The sequence below is a fragment of the Hemicordylus capensis genome, chromosome 2, assembly GCF_027244095.1.
Source record: "Hemicordylus capensis ecotype Gifberg chromosome 2, rHemCap1.1.pri, whole genome shotgun sequence".
NCBI classification, from domain to species: Eukaryota; Metazoa; Chordata; class Lepidosauria; order Squamata; family Cordylidae; genus Hemicordylus; species Hemicordylus capensis.
This window is the reverse complement of record NC_069658.1, coordinates 403,455,982-403,474,342: the sequence shown is the minus strand read 5'-3', so window position 1 is coordinate 403,474,342 and position 18,361 is coordinate 403,455,982. Positions and strand designations below refer to the sequence as shown.

At 47.7% G+C, this 18,361-nt stretch overlaps 1 protein-coding gene across 19 annotated transcripts in view; it reads left to right on the top strand.

Moving 5' to 3' along the window:
- BAHCC1 (BAH domain and coiled-coil containing 1) overlaps nt 1-18,361 on the top strand; it is a 137,811-nt gene that overhangs the window by 77,255 nt on the left and 42,195 nt on the right. For 12 of the 19 annotated variants that reach the window (XM_053295476.1, XM_053295477.1, XM_053295493.1 and 9 more), the window contains 3 exons: nt 10,910-11,089; nt 15,730-15,852; nt 16,340-18,022. In XM_053295476.1, coding sequence (XP_053151451.1) covers nt 10,910-11,089; nt 15,730-15,852; nt 16,340-18,022 — 1,986 coding nt within the window. Of the gene's footprint in view, nt 1-8,052; nt 8,171-10,909; nt 11,090-15,729; nt 15,853-16,339; nt 18,023-18,361 lie in introns of those variants that run through there. The other 7 variants (XM_053295481.1, XM_053295479.1, XM_053295487.1 and 4 more) reach the window with 3 other exon arrangements.

Here is an 18,361-nt window from a genome sequence, read left to right as displayed (position 1 = left end):
CTATCATAATAACTATACATCATCCATTGCAAATCACTGGTTTGAATGAGTCAAGTATGATGAAGTCATTGAAAGATGCTTATATGTCAGATTTCTCAGCGAGTATAGCTATAATTCACAGCTTTACTTTTACTCTCTCTTTTTTTGCAAATAATCCTCCCCCCCCCATTAAGTTAGAAATGGTCTATTCGAGCCACTATTCAGCATTCTAGTCTACCAGTCCTAGTGATGTGCACGAACTGGTCCAGAGGCCATTATAGAGGCCTCCGAACCAGTTCGGACGTGGCCTGGTCCGGCTGTCCGGCGTCTGGGGGTCCAGCGGTCCATGGCAGGCACATGCACGACAGCTACTTCCTCTTTTTCCAGCCAACAACAGGGGCAGGGGCGGTAGGGAGGAACGCTGTCGCCCCCAAAACTTTGCACAAAAATGGAGCGCCGGAGGGGGGAAAGCGGCGGGAGGGGTAAGTACAACCCCTCCCCCTCAAAGTGAGATACCACCCCCGGCGCCAGACCGCGCCTCCGCAGTTCAGTGCACATCCCTAACCAGTCCAGCTCTCCTTTTCCTGCATTATAGTGGCCAACTCTTAAAGCACACTTTTTTGGGTACCTTAACATGGTCCAGGGTATGGGCTGATACACCCTGGGGCAGAGCCCCCACAAAACGATAATGTTATTGTATGTACATTCAAATAGCTTGCCACCAAGCAGAACAAACCCCCCACCTCACCCACAACCAGGTCACCACCCAGTCCAAGCTGCATCTGTGCCACAACCTCAGAGCAGAAAGTAGCCCACATGAAGAATAGTTAACTCAAGGAAGTGAGCCAAGACACAAACTTCTATTCATCAAGGCACAGAACACATTATTTGGCTAAGAAATTAAACATTATGTAGTGCCACCTAATGGTGCTGCGGGGAAATGACTTGACTAGCAAGCCAGAGGTTGCCGGTTCAAATCCCCGCTGGTATGTTCCCCAGACTATGGGAAACTCTTATATCAGGCAGCAGCAATATAGGAAGATGCTGAAAGGCATCATCTCATACTGCACGGGAGATGGCAATGGTAAACCCCTCCTACCAAAGACAACCACACAGCTCTGTGATTGTCCGGAGTCGACACCGACTCAATGGCACACTTTACCTTTAGGAAGTACACAAACACTTTCTTCTCAAGAAATTAGGCATGCAGGGAACATAGACACTAACTCTCAGCTTTCATGTTTATACTCTCTCTCTCCTAGGCCTAGTTCTTACTGGTAAGCCTAGGCAGTGCCACTTCAAACCATGGGTGGAGGTCCATATGACTGCGTGTTCTTACAGATACAAAAAAAATCCTTGCACTCAGAAAACTAGTAAGCCCAGGAAATGGTTCTAGTCTAACCTCTTCCCTGATGTGCTTATTTTCTGCATGCAGGGGATTTTTTGTATAGAGGAGCATCCTGCCAGCTCTGACCTGGAGCAGTTGCCACTGACTGCAAGCTCTTGCTGGCTGAATAGCTTTCCCCACCACACTTCTTTCATCTGAGTGGATGCCTCAAGCAGACAGGTGAGCTCTGGGCTGCTGGTAGGAACTCACCTCAGACTGGCATTAGTGGGCCTGTCTTGTGGGCAGGCTGGTACTGAACTGGCCTGGCCTGAAGGGATTATGGGGAAACATTGAAGTTTCCCTATATGCTCTGCCTGCAATGATGCACCTCTGGCAGTTACTGCCTGCCACCCAAGCTGCCACCTTTTCCTTGTGGCTTCTCCTCACCACTAGTGGGCAGGATTGAGCCAGCTAGCATGTAAATCAGAGGAGGCCTTCCTACTTTACTGATGAGTCAGTTCTAAAATTTGAAGCCTATAATGCATAAAGCAGCTTCTACTGAGCCTAGCCTCTGTTGGGATTTTTCCATGGACATTGTCTGAGTTCTTTATATGGGGCATGCTTGTCTTTTTTTTGAATGTGTCTATGTACTGGCTTGAGGATGGAGTCACATTTTGTCTGCTCTACTTGCTGTCCTTAATTCAAACTGAGAGGTTCTCCCTCTCTTTGCACAAGAGACCGCTAGTCTTTTTGTTGTTTCTTAGCCTATTATTATTATTATTATTATTATTATTATTATTATTATTACTACTACTACTACTACTACTACTTATTATTATTACATTTATATCTCGCTTTTCCTCCTAGGAGCCCAGAGTGGTGTATTACATACTTGAGTTTCTCCTCACAACAACCCTGTGAAGTAGGTTAGGCTGAGAGAGACGTGACTGGCCCAGAGTCACCCAGCTAGTCTCATGGCTGAATGGGGGTTTGAACACGGGTCTCCCCGGTCCTAGTCCAGCACTCTAACTACTACACCACGCTGGTGGTTAGAGTGCTGGACTAGGACCGGGAGACCCGAGTTCAAATCCCCATTCAGCCATGAAACTAGCTGGGTGACTCTGGGCCAGTCACTTCTCTCTCAGCTTAGCCTACTTCACAGGGTTGTTGGGAAAGAGAAACTCAAGTATGTAGTATACTGCTCTGGGTGCCTTGGAGGAAGAGCGGGATATAAATGAGAAAATAATAAACATAGAATAATAATAATAAACAAGAATTTAATCTCTCTCTCTCTCTCTCTCTCTCTCTCTCTCTCTCTCTCTCTCTCTCTCTCTCTCTTACATGTTAAGCTTTTGGGGCACATTGCTAGAGTCTCCATTTTAGACCATCCTCCTTGAGGGCTAGAACGATGGGTGTGGCCACAGCTGAATACATGTCCCTGGGCCCCTGAGGGTGGGGGGGCCACCAGCTGGGTGACACCTTGCTTTTTGCTGGCCCCCTCTGAAGAAGGCAGTGGTGAAGCAAGGGCCCATCTCAACTTTTTGTCCCAGGGCCCATTCCAACCTTGCTACTCCCCTGGCTAGAACAAAAACAAAAGGCTAGAACAAAAAACAAAAGGTTAAGTTCTCCATTTCCCCCACAGCCCATGGCTGGGGGCACTTTTCCCACACCATGCAATCTATGCTTTTGTGCAGAGGCATTTGTCCCCCATGTCCATACAGATTCTGCATATACGCAGAGGCACTGTGTCCTTAGGTGTTTTTTTAAAAACTGAAGCAGGTTCCCTTCACAAAGGAAAAGGCAACATCCTTTATATATGCTCAGTATGTAGTACACCACTCTGGGCTCCTTGGAGAAAGAGCGGGATATAAATGTAATAATAATAATATGTTTAAGTTAGTAATAAATATCAAACTCTTCTTTCTCAGTTAAATTTGATACCTGTACAACTAATTATAGAGGATAAGTAATTTCTCTGCAACCGCCTCCCCACAGCATATAATGCTCCCCCACAGAGGAGCCCCTGGTGGCGCAGTGGTAAAACTGCTGCCCTGTAACCAGAAGGTTACAAGTTCGATCCTGACCAGGGGCTCAAGGTTGACTCAGCCTTCCATCCTTCCGAGGTCGGTAAAATGAGTACCCAGAATGTTGGGGGCAATATGCTAAATCATTGTAAACCGCTTAGAGAGCTCCGACTATAGAGCGGTATATAAATGTAAGTGCTATTGCTATTGCTATAATAGGGAATAATAAATATAAAATAAACAAGGTCTGAGAGGGGATCAGCAGGGTGCGTGGAAACTGGCTTTCCTCTTCTCTTGACCCTCAACAACACATCCTGAAAGTGCGGGGAAATGGCCACACCATTCTTTTCCTAGTCAGTTGGCAACACCCATTTGCATCCAGCCCTTTCCTCCCATTTATACTATTACATCTTTCTGGTGACTCCCATGCATGCTCTCCGTCTCTCTGTTTGCTCCCCAATTCAATCCCCATTCTCTCACATCCAGGGCTGTGGGTTGTCTTCTCCCTCATTCACAGACAAGTCCCGTTTTGCTCTTTTTAAATATAGAAACAAAAAAGCGGGGGGGGGGCACACATTTTGTTGTTGCTCAAACTGATTGCGGGCTGGGAGCTGCTCTGAGCTGAATTTCCAGTTCATGGGAGCCATGGGCTCCTCCAAGCAGAGAGTGAGAGGTTTGGCTGAGGATGCTGCTTGAGGAGCGGGTGGGAAGCTGGCGAGGGGCTGATCAGCTGCAGAGTCAGGGGAGCAGAAGCTGCCAGCAGTTTGTGACTCACAGGCTGGGAAATGCTGGCAAGCGTGTGAGAGCTGAGGCAGGGGGCTCTGTTCTCAGGGAGATGCAAGCCAGGAGGCTGCACCACAGCTACTCAAACAGGCTTGGTCTAGAAACAGCAGCAACTGCCCCTATGGCAGGCCCAACTGTTCCTCGCCTTCCCATTTATTCCGTCTCCTTGGAGCTCAGCCTGAAAGGGCAACTGTTTTGCCCAGATATGGCATCAGGATTTGTGGGGCCTGAGGCAAGGAGGAGATTTGTTTTCTGTAAAGCAACCTGGGCTGCTTGAGGCCCAATCCACCAAACAGCTGGAACTGGGGGCGGAAAGGAGTGGAGGAAAAAGTAGCAGCCGCCGCAGCTGTCTGAAACTGCACTGGCCAGTCAAATGGGGAGCTGCAGGACATGGCGTGGTGTGTGGGCTAAGACTGTGGAGCCAAGTGGCTGTTGCTGCTAGAGCTTCATGGCTATCAGCTGCCTGATTTGAAATTGTGAATGCAGATAGGGCAGCTTGAGACAATGAAATCAGATGGGTGGGGAGGGGAGTGCAATACTATACACTGGGGCCAGGGTGATGTGTGCCTGGCGGTTGACTGTTTGTTGTATCAAGATGGGACAGCAAGGGAGGAGGACCTGGGTCAGATATAGGATCTTATACATGCAAGCTCTTTGGCTGTTGCTCTTCTAACCATACAAAGAAGGTTTGTATATGTTCGTGTGCCTGCTGGCATTAGGCCCTGACCATTCTGTGAGCCCCAAGGTTTAGAGAAGTAAGTCTGCACTGATAACTTTATTTATGGGTTGTTTTACAGCTGGCCCAACCATAGAGGTAAACTGGTCAGCCACCTTGGATGCCAAAATTCCAGGGGCATTCCTTCAATGATGTAAATCAGTTCATTGGTTGGGTTGATATTCCCATGTATTTCAGGGCATGCTAATGATAACTTTTAGAACTTCACTGACTATCTGTGGCATCTATACCCAGATAAAAAGGGAAGGAGTAAAGAAACAGTAGGTATTACAAACTAAAATAAGAAATGAGTCTGGTCCATTCCTCCTCCTCCTCCTCTTCTTTTTTGATGTGGTATTGTTATGTTGCTGAGCATACAGTAAGAAGATACAAGGTGGAGAGCAAAATTTTAATTCATTTGGGGTAGCAAAAAATGTTCGGCTGGCACTGGATTATTCCAATGACTAGAAGATAATATCCTTTGAATGCAGACAAGGATGTTGGGAAAACAGGCAACTACAGGGAGACATGATAGAGATGTATAAAATTATGCAGGTAGTAGAAAGAGTGGACAGAGATCGATTTTTCTGTCACAACACTAGAACCAGGGGGGTCATCCCATGAAATTGAAGGTCAGGCAATTTAGGACTGACAAAAGGAAGTACTTATTCACACAGTGCATAATTAAATTATGGAACTCTCTGCCACAGGATGTGGTGATAGCCACCAGCTTGGATGGCTTTAAAAGGGGATTAGATAAAGTCATGGAGGACAGGTCTATCAATGGCTACTATTGTGGCGGCTATATGCCACCTCCAGCCTCAGAGGCAAGATGTCGCTAAATACCAGTTGCAGGGGAGCAACGGCAGGAGAGGGGGCAAGCCCTCACTCCCGGTCTCTGAGCTTCTCTGAGCTTCAGTGGGTGGGCCACTGTGGGAAACAGGCTGCTGGACTAGATGGGCCTTGAGCCTGATCCAGCAGGGCTGTTCTTATGTTCTTGTGATAGGGCAAGGTATGAGGGTCTTTTCGTCAGCACAGTGACTAGCAGAGTTTAAGCAGTTTCAGGTGTTTTAATAACAACTAGCTTAACCTGCGCAGAGGTTACCTCACCCCTCTTGTTCGCGGCTGCAGCATTATGGTGCCTGTTGGCCAAGCTGCAGCCCCCTATCCCCAGAGACCTCCCCACCCTCACCCGAGCCCCGCTGCTCCCCACAGGAGCAGCAGCAGCAGTGGTTGACCGGGCCCTTCCTCGCTGCTGCCACCTCCATGGCCACTCATTCCCCTCAGGCCACTGACAGGCCCAGGCCCGTCCCTTGCCTGCCTGCTTCCCTCCACCAATGGTCTTGGTACCTCCAAACAGCCACAGTGGTTGACTAGGCCTTTTCTTGCTGCCAACAGGCACTGCCATGGCCGCTTATTCTCTTCAGGCAGCTGACAGGCTCGGGCCCGTCTCCTGCCCTTCCTTCTTTCTTTCTCTCTTCCCTTCCCTTCTTTTCCTCTCTTTCTCTCTCCTTCACTCGCTCTTCCCCTCTTTCTTCTCCTCCCTCCTCCTCCTTCTCTCTCTCTCTCTCTCTTTTCCTGAGTTAACAGATCTTGTTCATCTTGTTTCCTCATCTAATTCACACAGCATCAGCCTCCTTCTCCTGAAGGGGCTCTTTCCTCCCTCACGAACCCTCTCTTCTCAGACCCCTGCCCACTATCCTTTTAGAGAGAGAGAGAGAGAGAGAGAGAGAGAGAGAGATTCCTTTCCTCTCCAATCAAGAACATCTTCCAACCAGTAACAGTTGCATTCCAACTCACCTTAACCATCACAGGCTCCTCCCCCTCCCTATCTGCATATGGAATCCCCACTGCCCAATCACTGTGGTGCTTCTGCTCTCACAGGCTCCTCCTCCCTGTCTGCATATGGAATCTCCACTGCCCAATCACCACAGTGCTGCTGCTTGCAAACTCTCCAGAGAGCTGCCATGCATGGGGTTAGCCATGAGGTATGCCAGAGAATTAGATAGATAGATAGATAGATAGATAATTGGGGAAGAACCTCAAGTGAGTTGTGATTCCTCTTCCCAGGCTAGTTTGAAGTTGAAGCCTGAACATTTGAAGTCAAACCTGTAGAAATGGGAAGGGTGAGTGCTCCTGATGAGGATGCAACACATGTATCTTCCCCAAGGTCAGAAGAAGTACCACTCACTAGTGTTCCTCTTTCCTAACTTTCTGTCTTCTCACATGCTGGACAGTGAGTATCTTCTTTCCTTAAGGGGTCCTTCCCACATACTGATCATATCACCCAGCAGGGCCCTCTACAAAAGTTCATTTAACTTCATATCTGGGAGGAATGGTGGTCCAGGTAGATCGTGTACAACTTTTCATTATTTGGGGGTGGTTGGTAGACTTGAAATGTCATACTTTAAAAAAATATCAGTCACTTAATTATTTCTCTCCAAGTGATAGATACAAGACAGGAGATATGTTCAAATTATACTATCCCATTTTACAGCTTGAGAAGTTTTAAGGGACTGTCCCAAGCCTATTCAGTGAAATAAATGGCAGCACTAGGCCTTGAACCAGAGATTGCCAGATTAAAGTCTACAATTCTTTTGTGTGTGTGTGTGTGTTTTTTGCCTCAGTTTTCTTAATTACAATCTGTTTGCACGTAAGTCAAACCCCATGGAGCATTTGCAAGACTTTATCATAGAATTTTAGAGCTGGAATGAAGGTCTTCTAGTCCAATCCTTATGACTTTGTAAAAGAAGGGGCAGGCAATGCATCTAGAAGGGCCTAAACCAGGGCTGCTCAACTTCGGCCCTCCTGCAGATGTTGGCCTACAACTCCCATAATTCCTGGCTATTGTCCACTGTGACTGGGGATTATGGGAGTTGTAGTCCAAAAACAGCTGGGGGGCCTAAGTTGAGCAGGCCTGGCCTAAACTGTCTCTGTGTGTGCATATGTTTGTGAGCATGGGTGTTTTGTTCACGCACACATGTGTTTGTGACGTTTTGAGGAGCATGATAGATCCCCTGCCCCCCATCTATCTGGTATAGAAACAAGCAAAGCAACATAACTAGCAGTAACATAACAAAGCAGTAACATAACTAACTGAGAAAAAGGGGAAAAAACAAAAAAGGCTATATAAAGCAATTTATTATTGGCATGTCAGTCAGAGGGTGGGGAATGGAATTTGTAGCCTGGGCTCTGACGAAAGTGAGGGATTCTGGGAATGAGTGAAACAAGTGTCCTAGGGAGGAGGTAGTTAGGATTGCTTCCTTCCGGGCATTAGAAAGGCCTCACAGTAGACATCCCTTGAGGAAGGATGCCTGTAGACCTGCTTGGCAGCTGGTTATGGTAAGAGATTCAGCAACTCCGCAGGGATCTCCTCACTAGTCTGTGCTCAGCCTGTGGGAGAGCCTGAGGTGATGGGTTCTCAGAGCCTCAGCCTGGATAGTCTCCCTCTGGATCTGACCTAGCTCCTTCACAATGTCCAGAAAGGGACTTCCCTAGCTAGTGCCCTAGCTTCCACCCCCGTTCCAGCTGTAGGGAGAGGTCTTGGCCCTGCCCTTGTAACCACATCCCCACACTCATTGCTGAGGCATCCCAATGGGATTAGCCAGGGAGCGTGGGCTGACTTAAAGTGAGGACGACTTCCTGCTTCTTGGCTGGATGCCTCACCAGGCACTCGCCCACGTCAAATACCTAGGGGTAATGACTAAAAGGCCCAGGCCCATTGCCCATAGATAGCACATAGCACAATCTGCAGGCCCAGCCACAGCTCTCACTCACACATAGAATTGCCATCTCTTATTTCCTGACAGAGTCCTGGATCAACTGTGTAAAAGGCAGAACTTCAGCCAGTAAAGCTTTCCCCCAACATGGAGATAGTGTTGAATATCTGTCATGCAGTTGTTAAAGGTGTAGAATCCAAAGTCAAGAATTGTGGATGCAAGGACAAGGCAGTGGAGTAAAATTAGGAATATTAATGGTTTAATGAAATAGATAGATTTAATGAAATAGATATTATTTACAGAGAGGCAAGTGCTCTTGCTGCTGGTTATTTGTTAGCCCCGCCTCTACTCCAGGACTGGACTAAAAGTAACTAAAGCACCATCCAAAAGCAGGCCTCTAATGCTGGCTTCCGTACTAACTTAGAGTCTGTTCCAACAATAACTTATAGTCTGACTTGACCAAAAACAATGTCCATGTGTGTGGTCTACTTGTACGAACACCTGTATTTCATGGGAGCACATGAAATCACCTGTTTTCCTTTGTGAACTGCATTCTTTTCACAGAAAGGCATAGGCATTCTCGCATGAGTTCACTGCTCCCATGAGTAGTCCACTTACATGAGCAGTATTTGTGTACAGATCAGCATCTACTCTCATGTCAGAACCAACTCTCCAACATCTAAACACGGGAGCTGCATTAAGTTTTGCTGCACTGGAGAAATACGTTCAGGATGTGTAGGTGGCTACAACAGGAAGACACATGGTACTGCCAAATCGGGCAGGGGTTACTTGCCAAGAATATGACGGTTCAGTTCTCTGTGAGCCAAGCAAGAAGCTGCATCATAAGAGATGGAGGGATGCAGTTCAGTAGTCTACTCACTAATACAAAATCAGAGGAGGGCACCCACTGATTTTTAAAAAATGCTTATGAGCAATATAGTGACTCTGTTTACATTTACACCGTGCTTGTAATTTCTGGGTGTTCTTTACGCGAAACTTACTTTAATCCTATTTATTTTCCTATAAAGTCTTTCCTATTGAAAACATGTTGGAAATGGAAATACAGTAGTCTAATATGTTGTGGGTTGTTTTCATTTGTTTACCCTTCAGGACTGGTACATGGGTGTTGAAGCTGCTGGTATTGAGCTGATGCCTGAGTTACTGCCAAGATTGCAGACATGTACAAAAGGGTTCTGCATGTATCCCCTACCACCTAGGTGTCAAGGCCTAGTTACTCATATATGCACAGTCACTTGCTTTCTGATATGCCTGTATATGCACAATTACTGGTAGCACAGGGTACTCCCAGTCCTTGCTTGCAAGTAAGTGCTGCACATCCAGTTTGTGACTTTCAGAGATCTTCGGTAGGGCTGACATTAATACCAACTTCTTCTCCAATGTAGACAGCAGAGAGATAATATGTGCCCATCAGGGCTGCCAGATTGAGTGGGAAGCTGTGTTTATGCATTCAGACACTGTGTGTAAATGAACGTATGTGGGCCCACACATCTGCTAAAAGTGCTTTCTTCTCTATGCAAGCCTGGTGCCTGGGACAAACGTTCCAATTAAGTAGATTTTGTAGTAAAGGGGGATTAGCGAGGTGTGTGTGTGTGTGATTGTAAATGTTGCGGTAATACAACTATTGCTTCTTGATTAATTTTTATTACAGTATATGTTATTTGCAAAGTGGTGCAATGTACCCTGAGCCTATGGGCAATGACAAATCTAAATCATAAGATATGGATGGATGCAATTCAGTAATCTACTCACTAATACAAAATCATATACAAAACTCACTAATACAAAATCAAACAAACTGTTTTAAATGTTTTAATTGCTAATAGTTTTATGCTGTTTTTAGATTGTTCTGTAATGATTGTTTTTAAAAAGGATTGATTTGTGGGTTTTATTTGTATTTTATTTGTATTTTTATTGTTGTGCACCACCCAGAGCCATTTGGATGAGGCAGTATATTATTATTATTATTAATTCGATTTCTATACCGCCCTTCCAAAAATGGCTCAGGGCGGTTGACACAGAGAAATAAAAAATAAATAAGATGGCTCCCTGTCCTCAAAGGACTCGCAATCTAAAAAGAAACATAAGATAGACACCAGCAACAGTCTCTGGAGGTACTGTGCTGGTGGTGGATGGAGCCAGTTAATCTACCCCTGCTAAATAAAGAGAATCACCACGTTAAAAAGTGCCTCTTTGCTAAGTTAGCAGGGGTATATAAATGCAAATAAATGAATGAATGAATAAAATCTTCATCATTGTGTGGAGGGTGCTGTGCTTCGTGCTGTCCATCTATATGCTGACAATCTTATATTTCTTTCTCTCTCTCTCTCTTTTGTGCAACCAGCAGGAAGCGGGTTGATGGGAAACTCACCTGCCTCATCCTTTATGGGCAGCTTCCTAAGCAGCAGCTTGGGCTCAGCAGCACCCCCACATCCTACTGGCCCTGCATCATCCCCATCAGAACCGGCCTTCCGTGGCCCCCACTCCGGCACCTCCCAGATCTGGTTCTCACACTCCCATGAAGGTAAAGAGACATGGTGGGAGGCATTCAGACTGCCAGGTATACAGGATAATCCCTGGAAAGAGGGTCCAGTGCTCTAGATGTACTGTGAACTTATTGGGTTTGTTGATATTTTTCTACCTTCTCACCACCAAAGAATAAAATAAATTATAAATCCAAATTATACACCAAAGGACCTGAAATTCTGTGCTTGCACCACACATATTCTGCTACATCAAAATGAATTCTGCAAATGAAGAAATAAATTCAGATGGGTTTAATTTGCATAAATTTGATCAGCGTTTGTGAGTGTGTGGAATTTGCAGAAATACAAATGTGATAATTGCAGGAGATGTATAGATAATGAAGGTCAGTAGGGGCTTATGAGTAGGGAGAGCATAATTGGAAGATATTAAGAAGAGGGATGAGTATACATGCATGTATCCATAGGCTCCGCTTCTTGGGCCCTTTTGCACATGTTGCCTGACCCTTTTCATACTCATCATCACAACAGTGAGGACTAGAAAACTCATTTTAAAAAATAACCTGAAATCCCCATTATTCCACACAGGTACCAGGTGGTTCCATATAATATTATATACAAGCAGAATTACAGAAGAGAAATAATCCTTTTTTAAGAAGATCCCAGTACTTGTAGGTGAAACAAAACGTACAAAACTTAGTGTTCCAAGCTTCGTTTCAGATCACTCCACCCCCACACCCAGGAAAGGGGGAGCAAGATATCATAAAGGAACATTCTAGCATACAGGGGAACAGATATAATGCCCCAGTTGCTTAAAACTCTGATTGCCCCCAATGGGGATCAAAGAGAGTAATTCCAGTGAATGGGGGTAGAGACCACAGAACAGAAGTAAAAATAATTTCCTCCCTACCCCCATATCATTTAGACACTGATGGCTGTTCCTTTGCCATCATCACTATGTAACCACAAAACATGAAGTTGCTCTATTTAAACTGATTTACTTCATGTAACAGCCACTTAAGGCCGCAGCAGGGAAATGACTTGACTAGCAAGCCAGAGGTTGCCGGTTTGAATCCCTGCTGGCATGTTTCCCAGACTATGGGCAACACCAATATCAGGCAGCAGTGATATAGGAAGATACTGAAAGGCATCATCTCATGCTGTGCTGGAAATGGCAATGGTAAACCCATCTTATAGTCCACCAAAGACAACCACAGGGCTCTGTGGTCACCAGGAGTCGACACTGACTCGAAGGCACACGTTACCCTTTACTTCATGTAACACAGAAGTAGGTAGGGGTATGCACAGAACCGCCAAACTGCGGTCCGGCACTGGGGTGGGGGGTTGCTTTAAGAGCAGGGGGAGGGTTTATTTACCCCTCCCGCCGCTTTCCTGCTCTGGCGCCCGTAATTCTAGTAGTAATTGGGGCGGCAGGATACCTCCCTGCCACCCCTTCCCCGCTTTCGCTATGAAAAGCTCCCAGGAGTCCTCTGCGCGCGCGCACAGTGTGCGCGCACTTCACGTCTCTGTGACGTGCGCGCAGAGGACTCCTAAGAGCTTTTCACAGTGAAAGCGGGGAAGGGGCAGCAGGGAGGTATCCTGCCGCCCCAATTACTACTAGAATTACGGGCGCCAGAGCAGGAAAGCGGCGGGAGGGGTAAGTAAACCCTCCCGCCGCTCTTAAAGCAACCCCCCGAACTGAACCACCCAGGTCCTTAGAATGGCCTCCGGACCGGTCTGGGCACATCCCTAGAGGTAGGTAGGTAGGTGTGTGCACGGTGGGGAGTGTTTTCAGATCCATGCTGGCAGGATGTTTGAGAGAGGGGGCGATTTGTAAGCACAAAGGACAAATGGAGTTGTTCGCATGGTCTCCTCACTATCGAGGTATCCTTTCTCTTCCTGTTAGCTTCAGGAATTCCTCATAGATGTCCCAAAGAATCCCTGGTTTCCATCAACTTGGTCAAGTGTTTGGGGGCTGAACTTGCCACCGTTCAGACCAATACTAGAAGGCTGGGTGCCTCACAGGACTGTCACTGCCCCTCAGGCTCATCCCTGAGCCTTCTGTTCTCCTTCCGACTCTGCACTTCCCTCCCACATAGTTCAGCTGATGTCCCTCCGTCTCCCACCATGCAGTCAGCGTATCATTCTCAATGTGTTTCAGCTATAACCCACCGTCCCAAGAGAGCCTGTCCTCGCCCCCCGCAGCCCGTGGGTTCCTGACCTAGAGATCTTTCTGACCCTCTGCTCTCCATTCCTGGCCTTCCCAGCTGTGCTGTGCTGCTGGCTGTGCAGCATTTCCTCTTCCAACGAGATTCTAGTGTGCGCGCTCTCTCTGTGACTGGCTCTTGCTGTGCCCTTCCCCCGACATCTCCCCTCCATGCGAGATGCAGAAAGTTAAAGTGTGAGTGGCAAGGTGCTGCTGGCACCGTGCCCTGGCAACCAGCCCGACTGCTAGTTTGAACGGCTGCCAGCTGGCTTCCGGCATGCCGGGGCTGCTGGGGGCGGGGTGCAGGCGATGCTGCCGGCATCATGCTGACGGGCGGCCTGTCCGGGCGGTGGGGGTGGGGCAGTGAGGCTGAAAGTGCTGGTGTGCAGCTGACTGGGGAGATTAGTTGGGCAGACAAGGGAGGAGGGCTGGCTTCCTTCTCCTGCAAGGAACCATAGTCAGATGGACAATGGGGCAACTCAGAGGCCTGCGGAGAAGTGTAGTAGCTTGCCGTGACACAAGCTGTGCTTCTTGCCTCCGCTGGGGTTCTGATCTGGGAGGCTGTGAGTCACAAATGATATGTCTGTGGAAAACTTTCCCTGTGGATTTAGCAATGTACTATGTCTGAGCAAGTGTCTGTCAGGATTATTGGGGCTATGTCTAACTATTATTAGTCATCTATATAGTACCAATAGATATCTGGGTGTGTGTTTTTTCTTATGCCAAGTATTTTCCTTTTCTATATTTAAGTTTTGCACTTTATTAGGAGGCCAGCATATAAGTACTAATATAGCTGCAAATCCTGAAGAGGAAAAAAACCCAAGGAAAAAACCCCACTATCCACTCTCTCTAAATGCACGTATATGTTATTTCCAAAATTAAGAAAACAAATATAGTTTTCTTGGGGAAACTGTATTGTTGTCTTCCTCCCCCACCCCCATGTTTTAATTATATTTGATACCAAATATTCATGTAATGCCAATAATCATACCATTATACCAAGACCTGTGGCTTGATATCTTCCTTCACGCTCCAATAAGAGGCGATTTCAGTTTTTTAACTGGCTTTACAAGCAGTTTCATATCTGCAGCTCTACTTTCCTTTTTTAAAATACATATTGCTTTTATAGTCTTTACAAGCTTTATATCTTTTTGTTAGCAAGGTCACTAATTTATCTCATTTTACAACTGTGGGAGCTGGGGTTGGGTTGCACAAGTGCCACCCATATGGATGAGATATTTATTTGAAGTCACACAGGAAGTCTATGGAAGAGCTGGGAATTTGACCCAGGTCCCCAGAGCCTTTGCATCCCAAACCCAGAGCTAGCACTTGAGACCACATTTGGCAGTTTCAGTAATGCTCACCTTGGCACCCCATCAAAATGCTTGACTCTCCCCTGCCTTTCTCCTAGTAAAACCCTTAGTGGCGGCATTTGACACTTGACCCAGACACAGGCTGCTGGCAGGAAGCCAGGAGGATACAATCCCAGTCAAGATTGTCAAGTCAGCGGCTGTGTATATTTCATGGCTAGGTGGTAGTGTTGTACAGAAACGGAATCAGGTATATGGTAGCTCCAAGTTATTCAGAATCTCAGCTTTCATGTTAATATTTTAAAGAAGCCAGGTTTCCAGCCTATATGCCTGCCAAAACATACAGCAGAGTCGGGCTAAGAGAAAGACTTGCAATGGTCAAGAGTCGGATCTTCAGTTCCCTTTACTGCTCCTTGTCCTTTCTTCATGATACTTTTCATTCCTCTCCCCACTCCCAATTATTCTTCTCAGGACCTATTCCCTCAGCCCTTGCCAAAATAAGTTTTAAAGCAGAAAAAAATATTGCAAAGCACACAAATTATGTGCATATGCTTGATTATGACTGCAGAATTTGGGTGCAGAATGCCAATTTATTGATATTCATTTTATTTATGTATTTAGGCACAAGTCTTGTTAAGTCTTACTATTTCTTTTGGGGGCAGGTTCCTGTTAAGTTAGCAGGCAGAGATCTTACTTTTATCATCAAACGGTGGAACTATTCAGTGTGGGAATACAAAATCTATGAATATTGTTTCATGAAGAATCCAGTGATCTGTGTACTTCAGAATTCTCTTGTGCTCATGCCATAGAATGTTTTGTTCCACCCGATGTCCCCCCTTGCCTTTTGTCTCTTGCCATCTTCCTTTGCAAGGTACCCTCTGAAAGTTCCTTCTACCAAGTTAGCATCAGATAAGCTTTTTAAAACCATGGCACTCAAATTTTTGTATCTTCCTGCCCCGCAACCAACTGCCAGTAATTCTCCTGCAGTGGGCATTAGGTGATTATGAGTAGAGCCACAGCAAATGTCTTACTGAATCCCTTCCTGACAATCTTGTTTCGACATATGCATAGAGACAGATCAGACTCAGGGCCCAGCCAATGACTTTGCTTCATGACCACTATGTTGTGACACTGGCATTTCATTCCTCACTGCCTCTTGTTTTAGCTCCAGGTTACCCGAGGTTCTCTGGGAGCTTAGCATCCACTTTTCTTCCCATGAGCCACTTGGATCACCATGGAAACAGCAATGTCCTGTATGGTCAGCACCGTTTCTATGAGAGCCAGAAAGGCAAGTGTTGGGTCTTGATCAGAATGTGGGGAGTATGCAGCTGTGCCCCCAAGGGTTAGGAAGAGCACTGTGGAATCAGCATCTTATCAAGGGCATACATTCAGTGGGCAGTTGTGGGGTTGAGTGGGGGCAGGGAAAGAAATAACTGATCTCTCTGTGATTAAAGTATGCTTATGCTTCAGTATCTGTCCTGATGCCAATTCTATCTTCCCATGACATCCTCCAGGTGGGTCCCTGACAGTCCCAGGTGGGTCCCTGACATATTAAAGCTTCTGCTTGCCAAGTGGTACAGTCCTATAAAGTGGGCTGTTGTAGCACTCGGGCAGAGGAGAGTCTGCTGACAAAACTGTTCTGGCCACAGGATATGGACAGAGAAATCAGATGAGATACTATTTGAGCTGCAACAGGGAGGCAGCATGGGATGTTGTCTGGGCCCTATGTCTCAAAGAAAATAGCTCCCATTCTAACTATTTGCCTCTTTCTCTAGATAATTTCTATCTGCGGAACCTGCCGGCTCAGCCTACCCTGCTATCAGCCAATCACAACTTCCCCAGCATTGCCCGGGCAGCTCCTGGTCACCCGATTGGCTCCTGCAGCCGGGACCGAGAGGCTGGCCATGGACAAAAGTGCCACAAGGACTACGAGCGCTTTGTGTTGTCAAAGGACAAGGGGGCCAAGGGTGAGGGCAAGGAACGAGCTATTGATGACGAGGCCAAGGAGCGGCACAAGCTGGTGATGCCCATGACACCTGAGGGGAACTGCAAGGAGGGGCCTCCCCAGCGGACTTCTTGTGACAACAGGCCCAAACACTTGCCCTCGTGCCTGCTGAGCTCCAAGGTCTTGAATGGCGACTCGGGCAAAGCTGTACTTCCCAGCTGTGGTGGTGGCATCCTGCCACGCCACGCTGGTGCCCAGAGCCGTTGTGCCAAGGAACTCAGCCACCATGAGCCCCCGCAGTCCTACAGCGAGTGCCTGGAGCGACGACAGATGCTACACCACTCGGTCTCCTACACTGTCCCATCTAGTCTGCCCACTGGGCCTCCAGCTCTGAGCACAACAACTGGCAGCTTCCCTTGCCTGCAGCTTCATTCCAGCCCAGACGGGATGTGTCCTCTGCAGGATAAGGCCAGCCGGGAATTACGGATCAGTGGGGCCACTTTTGTGCCTTCTGTAGGCCACTTGACTGACAAGAGCCGCTCCTTCCAGGTGCCATCTGAGCCCTGTGAGGGCAAGGAGCGCCCCCATGACGTGGGCCCAGATCATCCACCCACCTATGGAAACCACCCTTTCTCTCACCTCAAAGCGGAGGGCAAAGCTGAGCGGCGGCTAGATTGGCCACAGAATTCCAATGCCCGCCTCAAAGGCCTGGAGTACCTGAACAGCACTGGCTCTGATAGCCATTTTGGCAGTTTGCCTCACCAACCTAAGAGTGGGCACTTTGAGATGGTGCCACCCCAGGACTGTGCCCGGCCCAGCCCTCAGGAGACACTGTGTAAACTCAGCCAGTCCTGCTGCACTTTAGACAAGGCCCCTAAGGAGCCGCCTCCCCCTAGCACCCAGAAAGTGGCTCGTATCCGCCACCAGCAGCACTTGCAGACAGAGATGGAGCAGGCAGGCACCCATGCAGAGTCCAAGCGCAAGTCCATGGAGCTCAGCTCTCTGGGCTATAATGGACCACACTTGCCCCCGTGGCCAGTGCAGGGCCAAGGCCCCCCCTTGTCAATAGCAGAGGAAAGGAAAGGCTCCTACCTGGACCCTTTCAGCAGCAGTCTCCAGCAGGCGGCCCTCATGACACAGGGTTCAGTGCTGACCCAGGAAATGCAGACCCCTCCGGATGAAGTGTCAGCCATGAAAAACCTGCTGAAGTACAGTAACCAAGCACTTATTGTGGGCCAGAAAGCTCCTTTTGTGGGGCTGGGCAGCCTCAAGGGCAGCTGTGCCCACCAGGATGGGAGCAAGTTCTTGGGGGCCAAGGGACAACAGGAGCTGGAACGTCCAGACTGTGCCCGCAGTAGGGACCATGAGCTGGGCCATGGGGATGGCGAGGTGCGTCAGCCTCCTGTGGGCATTGCTGTGGCCGTGGCCCGTCAGAAGGATACACTGAGTCGGCCTGAACCAGCCTATGGATCCAGCTCCAGTCGGCAGGGCCGGGCTGCCATGGGCCTCAAAGGTAATGAGCCAGAAGGTGTGGGGTGGTAGGCAGTGGCAAGGCCATACTCCCATAAGGTCTCAAGCCAGCATTTTCTCCTTTCTCCTCTAAGAATTGTGTCCACAGATGCCCCTTTCTCCACTGTCAGTCTTCTAACCAAACCCTACTCACAAAATGCAAAGGACCTCTTATTTCAGACTTCCAACCCTTGACACCCAAGTCACAACCTCACTCTTAAACCTCACTCAACTAAAGCCTCTCAGGCAGGACCAGTGCCCCTTAGAAGAACATAAGAAGAGCCCTGCTGGATCAGGACCAAGGCTTCTCTAGTCCAACATCCTGTTTCTCACAGTGGCCCAC